The sequence below is a fragment of the Acartia tonsa genome, chromosome 11 (assembly GCF_053477335.1).
Source record: "Acartia tonsa isolate MP-2025a chromosome 11, ASM5347733v1, whole genome shotgun sequence".
Classification (NCBI taxonomy): domain Eukaryota; kingdom Metazoa; phylum Arthropoda; class Copepoda; order Calanoida; family Acartiidae; genus Acartia; species Acartia tonsa.
Window position 1 is genome coordinate 29,913,109 of NC_137270.1, and position 19,087 is coordinate 29,932,195.

Genomic DNA, 19,087 nt, shown 5'->3' on the forward strand with positions numbered 1-19,087 from the left:
GGATTGACTCCTTAGTGAAATGTCTAACATCAAGCTCTGAAGATTCACTGACCAACTTCATCACTTTATCTAGTTCACTGGTTAGGGCCTCGACGGCTGGGCGCAGCCGTAGTCCCAGTTGAGTGCCTTTATTCTTTTTAGGACCCATGATTGTCACAATAATTAACTGTACTGATTACGATTATAATAGTGTGTGGTAAGGTATCACAACCAACACATTCACAAAACTTCACAGATATTTTCTTAGCCGCATCTGTTCTGTCTCGTTTTCATTGTTTCGGTACGCATGCCTTGCCGTACACGAAATCTTAATCTCCAAGCCCTCCGAATGACCAACATGTGAATGTTTACAAATGTGTATTTATTACCATGAAAACGGTGAATCTAAAACAAAAATATAAAGATTAATTACATAGCATTAATGGTTTATTATTTTTGTATATCGAGGTTGCGTGATTTCAATTTAATTAAAAATATAAAATTTCTAAAAAACTTTAAATTGGCACGAAACATATTAAATAGCATCAGAAATTGATAATTTTAGATTCAAATGATCAATAAAATTAAGGAAAATATTCGTATGTCAAAAGTTAGCAAATGGTCTATTTGTTGAAAAATTAATGTTTTAAATTTCTTCGTAAAAATATACCATACTACACTTATTATTAAGAATTAAGATAAATTCTTACCACATTATGATGTCAAACTAAGCAGGAAGGCTTATTTGAGATCTTCCACGGATTAGAGCGCATGTATATCCATCCAATACATTATTTTTATTCACGTAGCTCTTCACATGGGAATCAACAAGGAAAAAATGTGCGCGCCTTTGTTTGTTTACAAGCGAAGCGCGGAGATAGTTAGGAATGCCGCGTAACACACTCATTCTCTGGTGTAAGGAAAAGGGAATTAATGGGTTCGAACTTGCCAGGGAATACAAGAAAATCATTCCAACACAGTAAGAATTAGTAATAAATACAAAAAACTATACCAAAATTATTTTAATTTATTTTCTCCACCTCGAAGAATCTTGTATTGAATGATTCTAAAGAAATTTAAAAGTTTTTTATTTGGTTCTGGCATATAACAGTCAAATTGGCATATCCATATTCTAAGTAAATCTATGCATTTTACTTTAATTAGGTATCTTTATAGTTTTTAGCATCTTTTCCAATGTTTTGACTAAACAAACTGAAATTAAGACTATAGACGACAAAATATTTTTTTAATTAAAAAAAAATTAATTTATGACTTTTTTTTATAGCTTGGTACATTTTAATCATATAATTTTCTTTTTCAATTTGAAAAAAGAAATAGAAACAAATTACAAAATGTTTGATCAATTTTTATACCCAACAAAGCTAAACAAACATTTTGAAAATTAATTTTCCAATAATTGTAAAAGCAAAACTCTACCATTTTACTTTTAATGTCTACCAATAAAAATAATAATAAAATATTACTGTAGAATAATATGTACATAATGAATATAAATTGTGATACAAACTGGATATTTGAGCTTAAAACTTTTATAAATATGTAAGTTACCCAACTTTCTTATTCAATCTCAGTACAAAACTATTACAGAGGAAAAATACAAAAAAGGCAAGTACTTCCAAGTCCCATTTTCCTATTTCTGGCAAGTTTGTTAAGACTTGTGGATCAGACAACATACCTTAACTTCTTACATTTAGTTTATCCTCTCTTTTCTCCAACTTTAGGCACTTTTTCCCAGCTAACTTAGTTTGTCTGTAATCATTCATGTGAAATACCCAAAGTATGGCTGGTTTTCACAATTTTCACAGTAATTTTAAATTTGTTTAATATAAAGTTTTATATATATTAAAAGGGACTGAGCAACAAATAATCACTCAACTTATTATCAAATCTTATCATTTTCTCAATCGTTACTTATCTAAGATATAGCAAATCTGTCTCTCATCTTATTGAAAAAAAGCTTTTTCGCCAATTTTTACTGAAATTCATTAATATATATTTATGCATATGAGTAATAGAATTTTTTTTATTGATCTCTTAACAGGAAATTGACTCCAAAAGATGGTAAAAAAGTTTAGCTACTCCCCAATACAGAATAAAGGCAGGGACAAGGGAATAATATTCTGACAAACAACTCTAAACGAAAATTTCCCCCACAACCCCTTCCCCTCCTCCTCTCCTTCTTTCCCACCCCTTTTCAGTTCCATGACAAAAACAAAATATATCACCAGATACTTTATAAGGTTTCGTGATTTTATGTAGAATTGTTGGTTAGAATAGCTACCCCTGAATAAAAGGGTAGAAGGCAAATAAAGCAATTAAAAGATTTGCCAAGGTCAGATTGGAAAGGGAGAGGAATATTATGAAAGCCAAAGATGCAACTTCTTAGAGGCTATTAGAGAGATTACTATAACCTCTACTATCAAGATATACTCTAGTTCTGCCTCAAATTTCATAAGGTCAAGTTGGTTGGGAAAATAGGTTAGTTTTTTATTATTCAAGTCAGAACAAGTCTCTTTATATTGAAAATTTTAAGTTATGATAAAGACTTACTCTATATTAGTAAGATTTCCTCATTTGCTGTAGACTGTTAACTTTTCAAATAAGATAGTAGCTTTGTATGACTAAATGTTAGGTATGGCTGAATTGTACATATTGATTCTTACAGTAAAGAATAATTCAATTGTATTATCAGATTTAAGTTTGAGTACCAACCCAATAAGACAAAGGCAAGTTTTCAACTGTATCTACTATATCTACAAATGGATGAGAATAGTTGTGGAAATTTGAGGGTAAAAAAAGAGAAACCACATCTCGAGGAAACTTTTATTATGCAACTTTATAATGCTTTGACACCTGGCATTTCTCTGAGAACAAAATGCACATTCTGCCTATAAAAAAGTTGCTAAATATTAATGATTATAGAATATGTCCCTGTTGTATTTACATCTGTCTATTCAGTTTGTCTTGTTTACAAGATATTTCTATAAGCTTAAACATAAAATTAGCAACTCAAATAATTTGTTGCATTGTGCAGACAATCAATAGACTTGCCCATAAACCATATTTAAATTCAAATAAATTGACTGGAATAATAGCAAACTTCTTGCATATTATTCTATTAGCTTAATCCTTGTTTTATGCCATTAGATTTATGCTTGCATTCCATCTAGGACTATTTCTACAGAGATGAGATGGATACTTAAATAAATAATATTATTGAGACAACTGAAGAATCATATCATAACAAAAATTTAAGAAATATCCTTAGCTCCACTAATCTTTCTTTTTTCTTAAAAAGTTAACCACAGGAAGATATAACCTCTTTTGGTGGATTTTTTTCTACTTTCAAATTTTTAATGTTAAGTGAATCATCATTTTATAAGACAACCAAGATCTATAGTTCATATCCTGTAAGAAAAATAAGTATATAAAAGTATAAAAAACCGATTTTACGGGGTAAATAAATCTGCAACAAATTTTAAGTATTGATCTTATGCATCTTCTAATACTCTATTTTCCTTTCATCCTAAACCCACCTTACCTCCTCTCCCCTTTTTATGTGCACACCTGAACACCCCTGCACACTGCACACAGCCAATTCTGTAAATGTTAGACATTAGATTAGAGAGGATGAATGCATTGCTTCTTCTTCCTGTTTGCATTTTTATTTGTTATTTGTAGACTTCAGATGAAAGCATCTTCTCATTTACTCAGTTTTTAGTGGAAAACTATATTTATGAACTTTTCTGCAAGGCTGGGTTCGTTACATAATAATATTGCACATATAAATACAACTTTAAAATCTAACTGCATTTTGAGTTGTGGGTTTGTATGATTGAACAACATAGCAACAATTCTATTTTGTTCAATGTTAAACAGCTGCCATTTGATATTCAGAAAACTCAAATTCTATTTATCTGTATACTGAAATTTTGGATAATAATCATACTAGGGCTAGATTTAAGGTAATCTTAAAAAGTCAATATTTTTAAGGTTATAATTTCCTCCCTCTAAAACAAATAACAAAATGCAACACCTTTATAATTTTGATCTTATTAGAAATTCCATGGAAAATGTAAAACCATTCAGGCAATCAATGATATGGAAATTGTCTCAACTTAGACATGAATAAATTCAACTTTTCTTAACATTTGAATAGTCAGCTAAAGGAAATAAGTTTTATTTTTAGAAATATTTTCATCTCACAACATCTTTTGCTCATATACATTTATGTATAATCATTCTCTTTGTTATTTTTCTTGGAAAATTATACAACAAAGTTATACCCATAGAGATGAAATGATATGTTAAATGTTTTGGTTTTAAAGCATTAGTGCGAAATTGAATAGATTAGCCAATTACAGTCGTTTGGTGAACACTAAACCTTCCCTTGGTGTTCGTACTTTGTACACTACAATTAATGCACAAAATTCCTTGAAAGCATACACTTAGCCATGTTTACACATTATGCAGCATCCATCTTTATGCACATATTTAAATTGGATATGCCCAGGGAATTGTGGTTGACCCTGATCAATATATACTGGTCAAGTCTGCATACATCCTTCAGTCCAAGGAGACATTCCAGTCCTTAGTAAGCTTTCTTTCATCTTTTTTTGTAACAAATTTTACACAAATTATCTCTTGGGAAGGTCTTGTTGCATAGGTAAACTTTTTATAACTAAATAAGTTACATAAATACACAAATTTATATATTTCTCAGGGCAATCTTTCTAAAAAATTTTTCTTCTAGAAAATATCAGTTTTTACATTATTTTATGTAACTGGAATTTATCTCTCATTTCACATTAACTAGAATGTCATGTTTTAAGAAATAATTAACTTAATGTTGGTTCAGTGCCAAATCAAAAATATTAAGAACTAAATTTATACTGTTTAGAACTCTAGATATGGATTTAGAAAGCATAAGGTTCCTGATAACTCATGAAAACTTTAAGAAAAAAAAAATCATAACAAAGGCACCCAAAAATCAGTAATTCTGTTAGCAAACAAAGAGTCAGCGCTATCAGAAAATATACTTTTTTTATGCCATTCCAAGGGATTTAGTGCATAAGAATGAAGTATGTATGGTATAAATACACACAAACTTAATTTAAGTTGCAACCCTCCCCTCTAAAAAGTATCCCTCTATTTCATCTTACTTCAACATTAACCACCCACCCCATAACCTACTTTGTATGTTGGGAAAAAGAAATTTGTTGGTAAATAAATCTTGCATTTAAATCTCTGATGTTATATGTTAAATCTAAATGGATACTATAGAAAGGATTATTTATGCATTTCAATAAACTATAATGTATCTTAAACTTTATAAAAGCATATTTAATTTCTGTAAAAGCCATCAAGTTGTGTAGAAAATATATATTCATAAATCATTTATGATTTATTATTTAGAAGGTAAAAATCTTAACATTTTTTTCAATCTCTATAAAAAATACTAAGTAAATTGAAATAATTGTATACTTTTATACAAAACAAAAGCATTTTGTACCATGATGAAAAAAATGAATGATTTTGTCAATATTTGTTTTTGGGGTCATACATTCATTATAGTAGGTAATGGCAAAGTTAAATTGAAAAAGTAGCCAATTTTGTTTTGCTTCATTTCTTTTTGGGAAATGTATCAAATATAAAAGTATTCTTTTAAAACTAGAATTTCTAAATAACTTTTGTAATTCAGAGAAAGATAGTGAGATGAATTTTAAAAAAAATATTTGTTTCTGTTTAGTAGTAATACTATTAAATAATTCTTATCTTATTTTCCTCCAATAAAAGATAGTCATTTTTTGACTAACTCTATGAGTTTGCTTTTAAAAGTAAATTATCTTAACCTGTGTAAGAAATCTGAAAACAGGATTGTCATTGTATAAAGAGATGCATAAATCATAAATTCTGAGGAGACATGGCATCCGTAGTTATACACCATAAAGAGAAAGGGAGTCCATACAAATACGCTATTTAAATTTACTTCAGATGTCTTTTCTTTCCCTAGGTATGTATATAATATGCATTGCCTTTTCTCAAACCTTCTTTTATGTTCAAGCTAAGAATAAAATTGACTACCACAATATGACACATAGCTAGATGAATTTGAATAAAAAATTTACCACATAGAACAAAAAAAATCTTTAGAAAATTTCTTTTAGGGAAGTTTAGATTCTTTATTCTTGCCATTTTTTTGTCTGTTTGTCTGTCTGTAAAGTTGAAGATGAGGAAAATGTAATTATATTACATTGTACACTATAACTAACAGTATAAAAATTCCAATATGCCCGTTTTTTGAAATTTGTAAAATTAAATTTTGTTATAAGTACAAGGTTAAAAATAAATTAATTTAGGATCTAGGCATTATAATACAACAGATATAATATTTGTAGGTTTGTAAGAGGGCCTTACAGATGTTATTTTCTCATGCAAAATGTAAGGACAAGACAACAAGGAAATATTACATTATTAATGTGTTTACCACATCAGGAACAAAGGAAAAAATCAAACATAAAGGGTAAAAATAAGATTATGATGACAAAAGAAAAGAAAAAATAATATTTTATTAGACCATAAGTTAGTATTCTTAAAACTATAACAAGGTTTTTCAGATGAAAAAAAACTTTTTTATTGTGAACTATTAGTTATTAGTCATCTTATGTTAGTTATATCTTTGAAATTCATTTCTTTTATATATTGAATTATTAATTTCCGAATTTAATGTAAATCCTTGTTTCTTGAAATGCTATATGTATCTTTCATGCCTTTTACTTTTTATATATCTTAAAAAATATATATTTTTACATAAATGTTTACCCTTTACAAGATGGTATCTTAATGTTAATTTTTATCCAAAGATTCTGCTTAAGCTTGTATCAAGGGTTTAAAATTTTTTTGTTAGTATTAAAGTCAGCTTGAAAGACAAGTTTGATTAGACGATAAGTAGAAAAAATTTAAATACCTAATAAACCTATGTTACTTAATTGAAACCAATTAAATGCTAGTTATATATCCTTGTACCTGTGCTTTGAGCTTAAAATGAGGTGAGCCTTAATATTTTATTGGTGTAGGATAAAGTTTTTGCATAGAAGACATGCCTACGCAATATTTATGTTCTTATTCTCGGCATGAAACCATATTTTTATATATAAAGCAAATATGTTTATCACAAAGAAAGGAATTTTTCAACGGAAGAAAACAGTAAAATAAAATTTTATTGCAAATTTTGTAATCTTTATTAACAAAGAATGCAATCTAAAAAAAGATTGTTACATTCTCACGTAAAAAATAATCTAAGGAAAATTAGTTTTTGTTTATGTCCATTATCTTTGTCCCTGGTCTTTACATGTACAACAATATATAGCCATGCAAAAGTAAAAACACTTTTTCATCATATATTTTAAATTGTTTTCTTATTTAATTGATAAACAAAGGACACAGCGGAAAATAATTTTTTTTTATAAAAAAACTTAAGATCCTATAATCTCCATTATACGACCAATTAAAATTTAAAAAAAATTATGCAATAATTTGCCACCCACTAAAAATGGCCATTGAAGGAAATAATATCTTGAAATCTTGGATTCAATATACACGATTGTCTGTGTATATTGTTGGCTATACAAAAATATCATCGTTTGGTGCTATGGTTGGACTTTTAGTACGTTTGGCTGGCGGCAGATTATCTAACAGCTAAATATACTTACCCGCATAGATTTAGGAATAAACTTGAGGGAAGATGTTTGGTTAGCCTCCTGATAGCTACCAGGACTTATCCATTCTTCCAGCTCGGAGTTGTTGAAATACCAGCGGAACTGAACATTGCCAGGAAATGCTTCGACCTACAAAAATATGGATCAGATAACGGATATGTGTATGACCCGCGACTGTTCGTTGTCAAGAAGGTTCTAATCTCGACCCGACACTACGTCGTAACTAAAGACGTTAAAATGGTTCCTACTGCTGCTATGTCAGGTACGCGACTTAAATAGTTAGAGTTGGGAGAATGCCTTGGCTCCTAACAAGTGCAACACATTACAATGCACAGTTATGACTTTTAAGACAAAGTTTGTGCAATCAAAGGGTTGATTGTCTGTAGGAAGTTTGGCGGCGTAATCATGTACTTCAGTAGCAAGATTTGGTTCAGAGATAGATTAAAAATAACAACTAATGATATATCCCGTTCTAAAAGGCTGGGTTCGAGTATACATAAATTTTTTTACAGGTCAGAATCGGTTTTACATTTTTCATATGATATCTGTTTAGTGGCACTATTATATGCTGTAGTAAACAAAATTTGATCAATGGAAAGATAAAAAAAGAAACTTGCAGTTTAACATAATTGTATGTATTTAAGAAATTGGTAAAATTTGAGTCAAATTATGCATTAAATTATTCTTGCATGAAATTATTACATAATGGTTGGAAATATAATCTTGTTAATTCTTGAAAATTAATTCCATACAGTTCTATTCTTATATCAAAGTAGCAGGATGTCCATCTATCTTTTTGTCTTTTTACCCGGGATGGTTGTTTTTACTATTTTGAGAGAAATCAAATTTACCTTAGAAAAATTTACCCCTTTCCTCCATAAAAAAGCTTTATATATATTTGTATTTGCATGGGTTAGTCTATTTTATGTCGCTTTTTCACATTCTCACTTTATGTCGCTTTCTCACGATAGCAAAGCCCATGAAGCCTAGGGGAGAAGTCGCTAGTTAATATACAATCAAATATATGTAGTTATTAAATAAATTGTTCTCCATGGTATCTACAATTCAACAGCTTAATAAACTTAGAATTGAAATCCTATAAATTCTATTGTATGTAAAAGTCAACTCTTATATCATGGTATATTAATGTACTAACGAACAGATTTTGTGATTTAAAGGATCATTGAAAAACATTTCTTAAGATATTTAAAATTGGATTGTACTGGTACTCAAAGTTTTATAAACCCGTTCTCTCATTCATTTAATATGTGGTGTTATTATCAAATCTTGATTAGTTGGTTATAACTTTTAGACAAAAAATTGAAATCAACAAAGGGATAACTTTTGTGGATGTATGTACATCAATTTATTATTCATTGTCTAATCCATAGGAACCCTTATATTTATTTGTTTGTCAACATGACTTTATCTTGAAATAAATATTATTTCTAAATATCTCATTAAAAGTCAAATTTCATCCTAAATTTACAAATAAGTTGGTCTGTATAATTTACGTTGATGAGACCCAGACTATGAAACTTCAAATTATTTCCAAGTTGAGAAATAGTTTTAAATTATTTACTCTATATTCATATTAGTATACCTCTTAATTTTATTGTTAAGATTTTTATCATAGGATAATAAAAAGTATGAAATAAATAAAGGCTGGAGGATTTATATCCTAAAAAAGTTTATTTAGGTCTTTAGTATTGCTGAGATACATATTTAGGTATACTCTTCATTCAAAAAACATTTATGATATAATTGCGAAATAAAAACATTTATGAAAAAGCAAAAAATGTAATTTAAATACCTATTCTTTGGTTCAATTTGCTTAATAATAATAATTTGTTTTTCACAATCACAAACAGAAAAACACAAACACACAAAAATACAATCACATTATATATTATTGGATATCCTAAGAAAACATAACTATAAACAGAATATAGGATTTCTACTATACAACGTTGACCCCTTTTTTATGAGTGTTATTTGATTTTTTGTGTATTTAGTTGTTATGTGGTGGTATCAAATGATTTGATTATGTCTAGGTACATTAAATTGATAAAAATTTATTATTTAAGTCTTATCTTTTTTAGAAGAATCGTGAAATCCTACTTCCAGGGATATTAGGGAGGGGAGGGGTAGGGGCCATAATCGTCAATAATGGTTAAAAGCCGTCAGAATTGAGGATACAAAATAAGTATTTCGTGTAATTTTTTTCATAAAATTTCATAAAATAAATAGATTTTATGTAAGCTATCACAATCTTATTACCAATGTTAATTCGTGTTTTTATAAATGGTACTAAAAATGTCTTTCAGTATTTTTAAAGCGCCTTAAAAAATGTACCCGGATTCTAAATGGCGTCCGTAGATCACGTTTTTTTGTGTCTCTATCATGATTCTTTTTCTTCTTTTCTATTTCATTTTGTGTCGTATATTTTAATATACTTTCTCTTCCTTATATCATGATTTATCTATTTTTCCAACTAAATATGATCCAATGTTTTTCTAACTACTAACTTTCAACTTATCTTTTTGTTTTTTCTAGTAAAGGTTTGATAGAAATCAGTAAACTAGATATCGATTTTCAATAAGTTGTTATATTATAAACAACAGACGGACCGAACATACGTAAAAGTGAAATATTTTCCAATTTTTACAGTTTATTGAATTAGATAGTTGTTTTTATATTAACAATGGCTGCGCCGTCAGCCTCTATATCAATCAAGTTTAATACATATAGCCAGAGTTTACTATTAAGAGGCATAATGAAGTACAAAGAAGATACTCAAAAGTGTCATGTGTAACATCTAAAAAATACGTTTAAATCAATCTCCTTTTATGACGTCTGACATGACACTTACCGCATCTCCAAGTGTGATGGTTCTGCTCCAGCAATTGTTTTGGGGGAGGTAAATACCTAAAAATGACCCCCACCCCCTTACTTTAAAAGCAAAGCGACCAATCATTATCATATTTTGCTTTAACAATTATTACTGCGTAGCTGACATAATAGAATAGGAAATACACGACAACTAGCGGTAACGTATGTATATCATCTTAGTTATTCCTTATTCCTTATTCATAATTACATTCAAACATACTAACTGAAAAAATATAGAGTAGATGCGTTGCTAAAAGTGGCCTAATTTACTAAAGGATTTCTCTAATTAAACAAAAAAAAATAATTATTTTGGACTAATTCCAATTTTCATCCTAAAACTTTGCCAATCAGAGTTAAAGTTAGATTTCCATAGTTTGTACAAAAGAAAAAAACGATGTTTTAATAGTGATGCAGATTTAGGATATTAGCAAAAGTAGACCTTGGTTTTAATAGTTTATATACTGGTGGCTTCAGCTGCTGATTAACATTATATGAAATGAGGTATGAAAGCTGAACGTAAGTGCTGGCCCTTAAGAAAAGAAAATTAAATGTATTATAATTGATTAATTAAAAAAAAACTGTTCTTGTTACAGGTTACCTTCTGAAATAAAATTTTTGAGCATGATATTATTTACAATATGAATTTTTGTTCATTTACTTTATCATCGTATTTATATATTTTTTTTTGTTGGATTTAAGGATAGATAAAAAAAGGGGTTCATTCTGTTATTTCTGAATCTATTTTTTCTAACAAAACTTTCTTTAAGAGATCTGAGATTCAACAAGAGAAAAGTTGTTTCTTTTTCATTCAAACTTTCCTCACTCTTATAGATTCGTCTAGAAATAAATGCAATCTATTGATGATATGCAAGGAAAATTCTTATTAATACAAATAGTCTATGAAACAGACAGAGAGTTTGCACATTCGCACTTTTTTGTATGAGCTGCAGCCGCCGGCTTAATTTTAAGATGACAAGTAGTTAACAATTCGTACCTTTTGCTCGATAATACTCAGCTTCATAAATTAGCGACTGCGAAACCTTGTATTTTTTAAATAGACTACGTGTACAAAATTATGCGAAAAGCTCCTTATAGTGCCTTTAAAAAATACTTCTTAAAATACAAATGACCAATAAACAGACTAAATTACCAATGACAGTCCATTATACATTCTAATTGACCAGTGATAAGCCAGTATGACGTCACATTTTATACGCACTATTAAAAGCTTTAAAATATGCATATGTTATTTGTTACACATTTCTATTAAACAAATCAAGAAAATATAAGAACCAGAAACAATAATTAAAATCATTTTTTATTTTTCAGAATAATTTTCCATGTTTGTGATTCTATGTAGGTTAGCTTTATTAATGCATTTACCTCTAATCATCAAAATTTATTTTATTCCTTGTAAAGGTCTAATTAATATTTTTAAAACAATTCTTAGCTACAAGAATATTGGGATCATAGGAAAAAAAAGAAGTAGCGGGTTTCGACGTATTTTTACAGTGGATTTTAATAGGTTATTTTAGGTTAGGTTAGGTAAATGATATTGATTGCCCCGCAGGGTTAGAGCTAGAAATAGGAGAAAAATATGACGAAACTCGCTACTTTGTTTTCTTTCCATGATCCGAATATTGAAAATGGGGATATATTAAAACGCAGCAACTCATTTAATCAACATGTCATGCTTTTTTATATTACTTCTTTATCACAGTTTGCTGTTCTATCATTATTCTGTCAGCTTATTGTTACAACTATACTTATGAACATATTTGTCCTTTAATTTAGGAATATTTAATATAAAAAGAGATTGTGTAAAAAGTATCTAATTATATTTTAATTAATGAGTAATGTGCTGTAAGGAAGTAAGGAGTTTTTAGTTTAGGTAAACGAAAACTTTTCCTAGCTATTTCCCTTCCAGCTGAAAGTTAACCATGAAAAATCCTTATGCAAAAACGTATTTTTAATGCTTATTCTTTAGTTTAGGTTACTTTAAAATAATAAATAAGAAAGGCTAGTTTCTCGCATGTATTGATGCATTGTTAATCTTATTTTATGGAATTTTAGAAAAAGTTATTGTCGCTAACATATTATGGACATTACATTTTTGCTGATAATAAATTTTATATCGAGTATATGGTATTAAACGAACAGGAGATTGCCGACATGCTATCGAAAGCATTAGTTTGAAAAAACTAAAGACTTATATTCTTATAATTATGATACAAAAGTTTAACTGAGTCCTTGCAACTGCTAAAATTAAAATTGAGAGGAAGGGGGGGGGGGGGGAGAAGTTGTGTTCTACTCATAAATTCTAGGAAAACTCTACTTTTGCTCTTTCAAACTTTGTGAAAAGTAAATAAACCTTTTTCAATACACTTAAATATATGTTTTGTTTAATATTTTGATACATTTTTTAGATTGAAATCTAATTGTATTAAATTTTAACAAGTTGATGATATTAATCGAAACAACTATGTGTTATAATTTAGTTCAGAGCTGAAGTAGAGAAGTGGGGCGTAGGGGGGTTGAATCCAGCCTCTAGCAAAATGAAGGGGGGAGGATACACCCACCTAAACCTTCATTTACATTGATCTGCATTTTATTAAATTTCAGGGGGATGTGAAGAAAAATATTATTAGGCGCTTCGCGCGTCAATAAGTCAGTGAAAATACGCTTTTTGAGTAGATTATGTAGATGGGTGGATATCTAGAGTATCGAGTCCAAACCCTTACCTCAAAATAACACCTCTCCTCTTTTTGCGTATATTATAGCCCCCTAAAGATCAACCCCTCACCCCCTCGATTTTGGTTAAAGGAAGGTTTCAAATTTTCAGATGTGCACGCCAATAATTAGTAACATTTTTACATTTTTTATAGACAAAATTGTAAAAAATGCATTCACAGATTTTACTAATGCAGAACCTAAAATAAAAAAATATACCTTTTAACTTATAAAATGATCTTGGAAATATTAAAATCTCAAGAATGCTACCTGACAGTTTATAGTAACCGGATCATCAATTTCTGAGAACAGGATTTGTGGAGATTCTTTCTCTTGTTTGCATTCAGGGGCATCTAAATTTAAATAAATTAAAATGGTTTACAATCTCTATATAATTGCAAGACAATTTTATTTCTGAGTGTACAATATTTAAATTGGAGGAAGATTAAATGTATTTATTTATATTATTTTACGATTGATTTATCCTAATGGATTTAAAAGAATTACATCGTTGTCTTTGTTCATTGGTGTATTTTTTCGTTCCGCTTCGCGCAATACTCTCCCCCCCGCTCTCTTGGACTTCAAAGAAATAAATATTTCACTACAGATGAAATTTTAAATTCTGTGAAATAAGATAAGTTTAATCAATAAAATGCACAGTATACGTCTATCCAAAATGATGATACACAAAATTACCCCTTATGTAGATTTAAGTTATTGATGGGCAAGTTTGGACAGTGCTAGTTTGAACCAACTAGATAAGATTTAATAAAAGAACCCAAAGTTTTGGTCCAACGAATGAAAAACATCATTTACAGTCCACTCCTGATAGTATATATCTAATCAATATGTTACCTAATATGTATATTGTAAAAATTATGATCTAAACTTTATTTTTCTTAGAAAAGTTCTTTGGAAATTTTATGTTAAGTTCCTTCGAATATTTCATAACCATAATTTAAGTCAATTGATATTTTTTTATCATTTTAAAGACATAATTAAATAATTGAATATTTCTTGAAATCTATTTTTGTTTATGAGATCTTATTTTTACGAATTGTGTTTTTTTTCCTGAACTTTCACCTCTATTCCTCTCAATTCTGTGGGGACATTGAACTCTGATTCCTGATTATTTGCAAAGTTTGACTTTATAATTTTATAATTTTCTTATTTAATAAACAAACTTAGTTTTATATAAACATTATTGAAGCAAATAATAAACTTACATACACAACTTCAAGGTTCAAAAGTAGGAATAAGAATATAAATCGCGACCGTGGTTCAAATATCGGCTTAACACCACGTCATAATTAAGAAATTAAAAGTGGTTCATACTACTGCTATGTCAGGTGACTGACATTAATAAAAAAGTAGGGGGGATAACTTGGCCCAAAACAGGCGCAACGTATTACCATGCACAGTTAGGATTTTAATAGTACAATCAAAGAGTTGGTTGTTTGATGAGTGTTGCTTAACCTAATACCCTGGGTGTTTGGACAGGAAAGCAGAGATTTAGCTCCCCTTAGTTAACTTGGGTTGTTGGACCAATGTGATGCTTTCATAATATGGAGATCTTTATCGGTTCAGATCTTTATAGAAATCTTAAGCACAGACGAAAAATACCTTATTACTTTATGTGTATAGAAATACTTACACAGAAGTTTGAGAGGGAAGATATTGCTTGAACTTGAACCCACAGAGTTGGATGCCTGAAACAAGACAAAATTACATAAACTAAAAGACAACCATTTATTGAGCAGCTATGCTACAAAAATGATAATAAATGAATCTTTTTTCTCTTTTTCATATCTCCTATTGACCTAGAATTCCAAGGTTAAGTGATTTTCTCTTTCTATATTTTACGTATTTACACAAAAAGAAAGGATGAGGTCTTCTCCCTCTTGAAATAAAAGATTAGGAAGATAGAGAGAGATAACCCAAAGATATATTATTTTCTCAAGAGCTCATTAGATGCAGATATACCAGGGGCCATAACTTATTCTCATACATATTTAGTATTCAAAGATCTCACTTACATGAATTTGATTGTCTGTCTAGAAGTCATAAATAACTATTTATTGAAAACGTTTTCTGAGATATTGTAAACACAAGACCATTATCTACAGCACCACATACAGCGGCTAACAAGCGTCTTCCAATAAATTTTGAATATGAATTTTTTTATGAAAATATTTGTTTAATTCTAAATTCGTTTTCTTTTTATCAGGTAAGTATAAAACTATTCGGAAGTAAAAAAAAGTATTTTATATTTCTAATTAGTTTTGATTGTAAATATTTTGTATGGTAGTCTCTGGAGGATGTTTTGTTTGATGGCCAAGTGGCAGACAGGAGCAACAACACACAACATACTTATTCCACAGTTTTTTCTTTAATAATTTACCTTTCAGGGTTGTCAGATACAGTTTTGTAATTGGATTTTTAAAAGAAATAGTTTATACGCTTGTATATATATAAAGGTTCTAAAAAGATTTAATATGATAATTCATTACTTACCTTTACCTAGCTTAAGAACCTTTGTAACATTAAAAGTAGAGTTTAATTTTATCAAAACTATGGGGTAATTGGGAGAAATAGGTACTCCACTTGAAAAAAAGGATTTGTATTTTACATTTCACTTGTGTAAGCTGTTTTAAACTGTTCCTAATTAAAAACTTATCTGATTATATTTTATCTTTTATCTAATGAATGATTGGTCGATTAAAAATAATTAGATGGAAGTAATTACATTTAGACACCCATGTATTTCTCTATTAACACCTATACCTACGTCCTACAGGTACCATAAAACAATTAACACAACAAAGTATTTCTCCAGAGTGAACCCAGGCAACTAATTTTATTACCATCTATTCCCCCTTGTTAAAACTTTATCATGAAATGAGTAAATGATTAGGCATCATGAAATATTAATTAATCAGTATTTTTTGTTTCATTTATTTAATTACTTTTTTGCCTACTTTATTATTATATCCTGATTTAATAAGGAAAACTTATAACATAAAGATATACATTAAAGTTAATCTAGTTAAAACCCAATTTCTTTTAGAAAAGAAAAACTATTTAATCTTTATCAATGAAATGAATTTCACACAAATTTTGTAAAATTTGCATAAGTGCACAGAATTTTTTATCAAACATTTCTGCTGATAAAGTTAAGTTATTCATATGTATTTTATTGGCGCAGTAATACAGTGATGAAACTCTCAATATTACCATAATCATCTACGACATAATTCTTAAAAATTATACATTTTATAAAATTTTCATAATTGTTTTTACACTTCTCTTTTTATATAATTGGATTTGAATATCATATTTTATATAGATCATATTTCATTACAAGAAGTTATAATGATAATTTTATTAGTTGATTAAAAGATCATATTTAAATAGTAGGGTTGGTTTCACATTTTTCTATCTAGCATACTTGTGTTTCTATTTTGGCATCCATGATGGTTGGCTAATTGGAAATGTATGTGAGGAATTTGAAATAATCTATTCCAGTTAGATGTAATTACCACACTTTCTCATCTTATCTAGTCTTTCATGCATTAGCCTTTTCTTAATGTAATTCTATAATTATATCTTCATTCTATTCATACCAAAATATTACTTACAATTTTCTTTACAAGTACTATCTATGAATAAAATATTAGGATTTATTAAGACTTGTTTTCTGGTCAGATTAAGCGGTGGTTACTAAGATTAAATAGAGGGACATTCAAATTGAAATAAAGCAGGATATTAAATCAGACAATACAGATTCCTTTCTTCTTTTTAAAAACCCTTTAAATTAGCTGAAGCATCTAAGAATATATTGCAAGTAAAAATATTAATTAATAATGATAACTTTTAAAATCATGTAAAATTTGTACATTTTTTTAATGAATAAAATTTTAGATATTATGATCCCCTTTACTCTTCTTGTGAAGTTAAAAATGTGAAAAGTTGTCTCATTGAAATATGAAAGTTTAAGCAAACTACAAACTTTCCCAATCAAATTAGACTTCATAACAGGTAAATAAACATTATTTAAAGAGGAAAACTAAAATACTAAATTTTGGCCATATTATGTTCAAATATACAAATTTGCTTAAAAATGCATTATTTATTTAATATATTACTTATTTAGAAGTAATGTTTTAAATATTTTGGTGAATAAATGTAGATGAGGAATTATTTATCATGCATTATAGTTAACATTTATAAGCATACCTTAGCATTTAAACGCTAAGATAAAAGTATAAGTTTTAATATATTTATAGTCTTTAGAATTTGTAAAAAAAATATTCATCTTTGGTCAATTTGGACCTACTTTATATTAGTCACTTATAGTCTTCGCTGTACATTGAAAGGTCTTTTAACAGATTTAATCAAATAACTATAACTACCCTTATTTATTATTCTTTGTATAAATAAATCGCATATTTTCAGTATCATATGTTATGCAGCTAGTGGCATAATGAGGCTAAATACAAAAAAATGGTAGACACAGAACTCCTCCCAGACAGGATTACTGCCACACGGGACTCATTTCAAACAGAATTCCTAACACATTTTACTCTCCCCTCAGTTTCATATCCGTTTGCAAGAATTGCATAATGTCATAAAAGAACAGCAAAAAGAATCTGAATGTAAATGATTATTCCAGAAAAGTACCACAATTTTTGCAGGATATTGGTGGCCATTTCCTTGGTTCCACTCTTACAACAAATTGGCGGGAAATGGAGTTGAACATTTATGTAATTTTATAAGTCTTCAAGCTTAATAAATTCTGTTTAAGATTACATTAGAATACTTTTTATTTAGATTTGTAGAACTTTTAACTATTGTGATTTTCTAGTAATATTGTGTTGCAAAAAATTAACTATTTAAAGAATTCAATCGATGCTGTACGTATTGGTGCAAAAAATGGGGACAATTTTTAAATTGATTTGACAGGGCTGTTTATTTACGTCACAAGTGAGGGGAAAGAAAAGGGAGGAGGAAAGAAACCCCCTAGAAAAGAGATGGGGGTATGACGTCACACGCAAAAACAATTTGAAATTTGTCCCCATTTTTTGCACCAATACGTACAGCATCAATTCAATCCATTTTAATAGGTGAAAAAAGATAATGTTTATTATTGCCAAAGTTTAGTATCTTATGATGGAGAAATAAATTCTGGGATAAATGATAGAAATACATTTAGATCTGACATTCAGGAACTTGATATGATTCATTTGAATCTAGGATGATTCTGTAAATAAGAAAGTTTTTAGTAGCAACTTCACTATAAAATTTACTTTGTCTGTATGTATAAGTATAAAGTAAACATTAAATATGTCTTCTATATCTTTGCTTTGCTACTTGTTACTCAAGTCTTCTTGGCCTTTTAAAGATTGATAAAAAAATATATTTGTATTAAATACAAGGCAAAATCAAATGAAAGCTGCCTAACAAAATACACCTTAATGTTAGCTTCAAACTCTATTTTTTAATATATTTTAAAAGATAGTTATATGGTTGGATAGATTGATAGAATTAAAGATGGAATAAAGTCTAGACTTCTCTATCTACTTTTACTTTAGTAATATACTTTAGTGCACAATGGATTAAAGTATGTGCAAACTTATTTAATAAAAAAGAAAAAGAAAATCTTTCAGAAGAAAAAAATATTCTTTACAATGTAGATTTTTTATTATTTTCTACATTTAAGATATTTCATAGAGTTCTTAATATTTGAT

The 19,087-nt window shown here is 28.6% G+C and overlaps 1 protein-coding gene and 1 long non-coding RNA gene across 2 annotated transcripts in view; one reads left to right on the forward strand and one right to left on the reverse strand.

Moving 5' to 3' along the window:
• LOC145331793 (neural cell adhesion molecule 1-like) overlaps positions 1-19,087 on the reverse strand; it is a 200,062-nt gene that overhangs the window by 63,011 nt on the left and 117,964 nt on the right. Inside the window, exons 16-18 of the mRNA XM_080176634.1 lie at positions 14,995-15,049; positions 13,611-13,693; positions 7,713-7,847 (exon numbers count right to left, since the gene is read on the reverse strand). Of these exons, the coding sequence (XP_080032760.1) occupies positions 7,713-7,847; positions 13,611-13,693; positions 14,995-15,049 (273 nt within the window). The remainder of the gene's footprint in view (positions 1-7,712; positions 7,848-13,610; positions 13,694-14,994; positions 15,050-19,087) is intronic.
• LOC145331409 (uncharacterized) lies at positions 17,260-18,148 on the forward strand. The gene is made up of 2 exons (XR_013883721.1): positions 17,260-17,378; positions 17,796-18,148. It is a non-coding gene; the product is annotated as an uncharacterized LOC145331409 (long non-coding RNA).